Genomic DNA, 7,663 nt, shown 5'->3' with positions numbered 1-7,663 from the left:
TGATGTAGTAACTGGGATACCCTCAACAGCTGCCACCCGAGGTTAGCCCTATCAGTCCAAAGTACCCCTAAGGACTAGGACCTCCTGCCGTTCCCACACATGACCTACCCTCCTCTACATGAGGACGAGTACTCACGAAACATCAGGATGAACTGTCGATGAAGCCTTGTCCACATTCATACTTTATGATATCAATATTCATCCAAGAGTCGTTCCTCCCCGGAACGCTCGTTCAAAAGTCACAACGTTTCCTTCATCTCTTATACTGTTCATCCTTTATAACCTTTCACTTTAATATCATTTTCGTCTTCAGTTCCAAGGACATAAAATACCGAACGTTCAGCCCTCTTCATAACGAGGACGAACGTAAGGAACGAGTTCGAGAATTCTCCCGTTCCAGAATAGAATAAAGTTGACTACAATGACACACCACAAATGACGAACGTTATTTACCACTTGAATCAGTTGAATGTACTGACTCTCGTGAATTCAAATCAATATTCAAAGAATAATTTAAGTACAGAGGTTCTAGGCCGGATCCAATGGATATAGACACCTCAAGACGATTAAAGAACCATACTTAGAATAACTCAATTACAGAAACCGAATGCCAGTCAATGACCGAACACGGTAAAATGAATTTTTGCTAAATTTGGACGAACGCTATCTCAACAAGTTTGATAATTAAAGACGAGTAAGAGCGTTCGGTATAAGACCGAGCGCCACTCATCACTAACGCTTTGGGTCGAGACCTATTACTGATTTAAACTCGTGATAGAAATAAATATAATACAAGATGGTGAAGATATGATTTAAGAATGACTAAGTATCCAGATATATGTTTACAAGATTCTCAATTACTCACATAACACTCAGGACATCTACGCTTTGGCCGAACGCTCAAACGTAACCATATTACAAGAGAACGTTCATCCTCAACTAGAACTCTTTCCAAATGAAAGAATTCGCTCTCAAAAAAGTTCATAAGAAACACCGAACGGTCAAAGACCGTTCAATGACGAACGTTCAATATCATAGGGATTTTATTATTCAGTATTCACATATATTCAAATTCATTCCTCAGCATAATACTTCATAATTTCATACTTACTACTATAGTCCATTTCACATACTCATACATCAACTCAGATATTTTCACATATCAAATAATCAATCATCACATAGTCATGCTTCATACAACTCACGAACGTTCATGCAGGATAGTCAAAAACATAAGAATTAAATTGAATAAGCTTCCCTTACCTCTAGTGTGAACGTACGTCCTTCCGACTAAAACTCAGTTTGCAGAAATAAGATTTCTTCTACCCTCAACGCTCAACCAAACTCTTCAAACTAAAACAATTTACAGAAAACCAAGATTGGTTCAGATAAGGTGACTTCATGCAATCAGAGCTAGGCTTGCATGTTCATACGGACGAACAGCTAAAGACGAGAACTTACCAGTTTCAGAATCCAGAACTGTTCGGTTTAAGTAGAAGCTTGGGACGCCGGAAATGCTCCTACGGTGCCTGAATGATGATCGGAGAAGAGGAAGGGTGAGTTTTCTTAGAGAGAAGATAGGGTTTCTAGAGAGAAGAAGGAGGAAGATGGAAGATCAGATTTTGGAAAGAGAGTGCATGTAGAGGAGAGTGGAGTGTTTTTCTGAAAATCAAAGTTTTGCTCCACAGTCGAGAACGAACGTCCCCTCTTCAGTCGACACCTGTTTTCCACTAACTGATTTCCGGTTCTCCTTTGCTTGACACCTGGCGTTCGTCATCTGAATGTCAAGGTCCCCTCTTAACACGTGAATTCCACTAACGACACGTGCTTGGATTTTACTGGTTCCTGACTTTTGATTTTTCTGGTTCTGACAGTTACTATAATAATTAATTATTTTTTGTCTCTAAATCAATTGTTATTTAAGAATTTTTCTTAATGCCAATCAAATAATTATATTAAATATGAACTGTTTTGCATAAATGTGAGTCGTTTTTTTTGCTTCTTTCATTGACCACATTCATACTCAAGTTAAAACAAAGTTAAATTATTTGTTATATGCTTTGAGAAAAGAAAAATCAGAGCATGTATACCTTAGTTTAGAAAAATGACACTGTTTATCATAGTTTAATATATGAAAATGCCATTATAATGTGGAGAGTAATTAAAAGGTACAAGTTCTACATATTTTAATTTATCTTTATTTCAAATTATTTTTAAACTGAATAATTAAAAATTATTTTCAAACTGAATAATGGAAAGCATGATATTCAGATAAATCCAAATTTTATACACATCATGCCTTCCATCATTTACTTTAGAAACAATTTGATATACACACCATGCAAAAAAAAATAAATTAAAAAATTCATCATGTCTTTCATTTAGAAACAAATTTTGATACATAAACAGTGTAAACAATGAATTAAAAAATATAAAACTTGTATCTTCTCAACTACCCCTATACTCTAATAACATTTTCAGATATTAAACTATATCATTTCTCTAAAATTAAGATAAACACACTCTGCCTTTTTTTAAAACTATATAACGAGTAATATAACGAATAAGTTAGCTTTGTTTTATGTTGAGTATATATGATCAGTGAAAGAAGGTAGGTTATATTTTATACTTTTGTATAATTAAATAATGATATATAATTATTTATAACTCTTATATAACGTCTATCATTACCACTTTTTTAGCGAAAATTAATTATATTTCAAGTAGGCATGCTCGTGACAGATGATTTTAACCAACAAAATTCTTTTGAAAAAAAAAGATCATATAAAGTTGTTGCATTTTGATTCCCGATTTTAGGTGGACTTGTCCGTTTTATCTTTTACAATATTATAATGACATTCAAAGAATTTTTATATACACTTTATATTATTTTTTTATGATTAAAATATTCCAAAAAATGAATTATCATAAACACTTTATATAAAAGTTAAGAGTTTATTTATTTTAATAATTAAAATACCGTTAATTATCAAATGCATATAATTTAAAAATAACGTTTTTTAAGAAAAAAGAAGTCATAACAAGGTAAATTATCTTCGAAATGATAGTGCCCCTTTTCTATTCAGAATACAAATTTGTATTTGTCTATATTTCAGTGATTTTGAGAAATTGACATGCAATTTGAGATCTGGGACAATGAGAAGAAGAAGAAGAATGAATCTATCTAATCGATAGAATCACGATAAAAGAAAACCTAAACACTAGAGTATCTAAAATTTGATAGAATGACAGAAAAGATGTTAATTAACACGAGTGATACTGGCTTGTGCCTGAGTAGTATAAAACAGTTTACGAGAAAAGCGCTTCCACCGTTTACCGTCAGCGTTACGGTCAGCGTGGGCAAGCGATTTCTGCGGCGGCAGCGTCACGAGGTACCAACGCTCCATGCGCCATGAGGATGGACTTGTAGATCTGGATGATGGCTTTGTCGTCGTACTCTTTGGGTTGGGCCCGACCGAAGCCCGAGAAGGACGTGTCGACGGCTGACAGGGGCCCACCGAAGCCCGAAGCTGAGGCCCCGGCTGTCATGACGCGTGAGTTGGCCAAGCCCAGCATCATTCGCACGTACGCGTCCCTCACCCAAAGGACAACCTTCTTGGGAGAGGGGATTTTTTTGATTCGGATCTTGGGTGCGAGTCTGATCCTCCACCGCCAGAACCGACCCTTCCCGGTTCGGGTGCTTCCCAGCTCAACCCGGTTCCTCCTTCTCCTACCCGACCCGTTTAGTCTCCGGTAGCCTTTCCTCCTCCAATACTCTTTGACGCCCTTGCACACGGTGGCCGTGATACCCTCCATCTTCCTTGTTTTTCTCTCTCTCACGGAATGCAAATAAAGCGGGGTTGGGGTGGGTGAGAAATGGAAGAGTGAAGAAAGGAAATAATTAAATTAGGTGCATGCAGACGAAATAACACATGGCATTGGCATGGATGACACCCTCTGTGTGTGCAGTACTGATCTTAGGCTTCCTTAATTTAATAAATAAACAATTTCTCACATTAATATATAAATAAATATATTCATATTATATTCATAGAAGAAGAAGAAGAAGAAGGTGAGGTGTGAGGTGTGAGGAGAGAGGTACATTAAATGCCACAGCCACTCTGGTAGCTGAGTTTATCAACAACGTCGTTTTCCCTAGTTAATGTACTTCACCTCGCACGTGCCGAGGTTTCCTACTATCTCATGCTACTGTTTCTGCTTTCCTCTTTCTATTTTCAGATTCACTTTTCACTCCAGTTAAATTATATAATGTTTCATGTTACGCATTATTTTTAGTATTACAGAAGATTTATTGATTAAAAGTTAAATATAACGCATAAAAAACATAACAAAAATGAAACCCAATTTCAGAATTCAATAACATATTAATCAGATTCCTCCTCTAATAAGTTATTTCGATCAGCAGGTGCAAAAAACTTAACTTTCCCAAAACAATATCTTCTTCCACTATGGTAAATCAGCGTGTTATGAAGATTTATTGCGACATCTGCATTAATAAGGAATTACTTCGTTGGAAAGATGTATGGCGAATCTTGTAACTTCTAACATTATATAACATAACAAAAATAATTAATTTAGTTTTTTATTTTAAATGTTACCCTAATATATTAAATTAATCTTTATTACTAATAGTTTAATTGTTTTCATTGATATGAAATAAAAAACGTGTGCCATTGATTTTGTTTAAATTGATCTTAATTCAAGATTATAACTCGTTATTCGTCGTGCTTGTTTTTTAATTAGTTTTGCAATACTTAAAATCATTCTTCATTTTATGAAAAGTTAGTTCATATACAATTGGTGTATTAAATATACATTAAGAAATTGATACCGACTCACTTATTATTACATTGATTCTTGGCGACATAACCAATCAATTAGATAAGGGAAAAAAATAATGTATGTCTACGAAGACTGGCTTCGCACTTCAAAATAATAAAAATGAAAGAAACGGGGTGGATAAATAAATGAAGGTCAACTAGTTCATGTCATTATTTTAAAGTTAATTTCCACGTCATTTTATCATTTTCGAAGTTTTCAATTCAGTTTAATTTTGTAAAAGAATACATCGGTTCCATTATTTCAATTAGATATTAATAATATATTTGTTACGCTATTACTTCCTTAACTACATTTTCATTAATTTAATAAAATAAATAAATTAATATATTTTTTAGAAAAAAAAAACTTTACTGAAAATTTTAAAAATAATGAAACTGTATTGTAACCTATTGATGAAATAAAATAAAAGGTGGAGTATGAATAAATTAGTCAGACCAAATAGGTTATTAAGTAGTAAATAAAATAAATATGACATTGTATAAATAATGATAATTTATGATATAAATTTACTTTATATTTTACATATTAAACTCGAGGACTTTTGTGAACCAGCACATAAAAAAAATGAGAAATAAATTTAAAACTTTTATATTCAAATTATAGATTTTTAGAAATTAAGTGTCGAATTTGATTTATTACAAAAGTAATTATTAAAGCAAAAGTTAAATGTTTTTATGAATAAATCACTTATTATAAGAAGATGTAACAAAATTATAAATATGATGAGATTTTTTTATATCAGTTATACCTAGAATCGACATTGAGAATGTGATCAATGATAATTTTGTAATAAATATGATAGGTAACCACAATACAACATAACATAACTTTTATTCTATCACACATTCAACCAAATATTTTTAGGTTAGGATCATTTTTCCAAAATGGATTCAACTCATCAAATGGAAACAAAGAAAGAAGAACACATATATATGACACTACTCTCCACATAACCACCATTTACACTAACGTTATTATTCCTCTCTCTCCAAAATGTTTTCTCCTTTCGGCAACCCAACCATTTAACCCCTCAACCTAACAAGGTCAAAGTTCCAACCCAAGCTTCATCCATAATCCATATTTCTCTCTCAATCGCTTTCCTGAATCCTTCCAAGGTCTCCTTCAAATCCTCCCTGTCACCCAATCCACACCCGTCTATCCCTTAAGCCCCACCGCCCTATGATTCCTCTAACTCTATCACGCTCCGTTGCGTCGTTGTAGTCTAGTTTCGCAACAACATATTCAATAACCAGTGTATCGCACCCGCCAATAGTGAATCCCTCTTTATCCTCCTTGTCTACTACTTCGACCCTGCCAACTACGAAAAGTTTGTCTCTAACTACAACAAGACCAACCCTTACTACACCTTCTTCCTTAGCGAGTCCATCATTGAACTAAGGCGCAATCTCCAAGCTCATGAATCCTATGTAGTGGTGGGCGTCAACAAGCCTAAGATAATGATGCTAAAGTTCGCAAAGGTTGTTAGAGATGACACGAACTACGAACACCAAGAGGTTTCTCATGACGAAGCGAAGATGGAGAAGAAGGTGGAAATAATGGTGAAAGAGGAAAACGTGAAAGTAAAATACTTTTGGCTAAGCACATTATATCATCTGAGGAAGTAAACTACACAACTCTCCACATAACCACTATTTACCGTGACATCAAATGAAAACATATTAAAGTTCATCACACGTGCAATGTAATCTATCTAATTCACTTCAAAACATTTTGAATCTAAAGATGAACCTTAACTTGAAAAAGATACAAGATAAAATAAATGACTTAAGGGTTGTTTTAAACATGTTCTACTAAAAACTAATATCTAACACATTTCAAGTGCATCCAATCTACATATATCTAGCCAGCATAATATGTTTAATTTCTTTCTTCCCCAATATTCTCGCACTACACTCATACAAATAGGCCATCATAATACAACATAGCATAACATAACTTCTACTCTATCACACATTCAACCAAATATCTTTAGGTTATGGTCATTCTTCCAAAATAATTCAACTCATCAAATGGAAACAAAGAAAGAAGAACAGAGAAAAAAGACACTAGTCTCCACATAACCACCATTTGCAGTGGCATTACTATCTCTCTCTCTAAACTGTTTTCTCCTTTCGGGAATCCAAGATTCCACATCCCCCCAACCTTACAAGGTTAAAGTTACAACCCAAGCTTCATCAACATCCCATACTTTTCTCTCAATTGCTTCCCTGAATCCTTCCAAGGCCTCCTTAATATCCTCCCTGCCACCCCTGTCCACACCCCTCTATGATCGCTCCAACTCTGTCACGCTTCGCTGTGTCATTGTAGTATAGTTTCGCAATAATGTCTTCAATAACGAGTGTCTTGTGTCTGCCAACAATGAATCCCTATTTTTCCTCCTTGTCTACTGCGTTAACCCCATCAATACGAAAAGTTCGTCTTCAACTTCGACAAGACCAACCCTTACTACACCACCTTCCTTATCGAGTCCATCATCAAGCTGCGATGAAATCTCCAAGCTCGCGGCTCTGATATGGTGGTGGGCGTCAACAAGCCTGAGCCAATGCTGGTACAATTGGCAAAGGTCGTCAGAGACGACACAAACTACACACACTAGGAGGTTTCTCATGACAAAGCGAAGATTGAGAAGAAGGTGGAGACAACACTAAAAGAGGAGAATGTGAAAATAAAATACTTTTGGCGAAACACATTGTATCATCTAAGGAAGTAAAGTACACCACTCTCCACATAACCACCATTTATCATATTAAAATTCATCACTGGTTTAATATAATCTATC

The 7,663-nt window shown here is 34.7% G+C and overlaps 1 protein-coding gene and 2 pseudogenes across 1 annotated transcript; 2 read left to right on the top strand and 1 right to left on the bottom strand.

The window, feature by feature from the left end:
• Positions 1 to 3,170: 3,170 nt before the first annotated feature.
• On the bottom strand, positions 3,171 to 4,086 carry LOC124822464 (uncharacterized). Its single transcript, XM_047294469.2, has one exon. The coding sequence runs from the start codon at positions 3,814 to 3,816 to the stop codon at positions 3,352 to 3,354; it is 465 nt and encodes a 154-aa protein (XP_047150425.1). The 5' UTR covers positions 3,817 to 4,086; the 3' UTR covers positions 3,171 to 3,351.
• Positions 4,087 to 5,747: 1,661 nt separating this feature from the next.
• Positions 5,748 to 6,488, top strand: LOC148194299 (blue-light photoreceptor PHR2 pseudogene; annotated as a pseudogene).
• A 396-nt stretch (positions 6,489 to 6,884) lies between these two features.
• LOC148194298 (blue-light photoreceptor PHR2 pseudogene) lies at positions 6,885 to 7,594 on the top strand (annotated as a pseudogene).
• Positions 7,595 to 7,663: the final 69 nt, after the last annotated feature.

This window comes from Vigna umbellata, chromosome 8 (genome assembly GCF_029865625.1).
Source record: "Vigna umbellata cultivar VRB3 chromosome 8, Vumbellata_1.0, whole genome shotgun sequence".
NCBI classification, from domain to species: Eukaryota; Viridiplantae; Streptophyta; class Magnoliopsida; order Fabales; family Fabaceae; genus Vigna; species Vigna umbellata.
The sequence above is the reverse complement of the archived record's forward strand: the minus strand, read 5'-3'. Positions and strand labels throughout refer to the sequence as shown.

Excerpts from the sequence above, each read along its gene's own strand:
- LOC124822464 (XM_047294469.2), bottom strand. The coding sequence starts at position 3,816 with ATGGAGGGTATCACGGCCACCGTGTGCAAGGGCGTCAAAGAGTATTGG.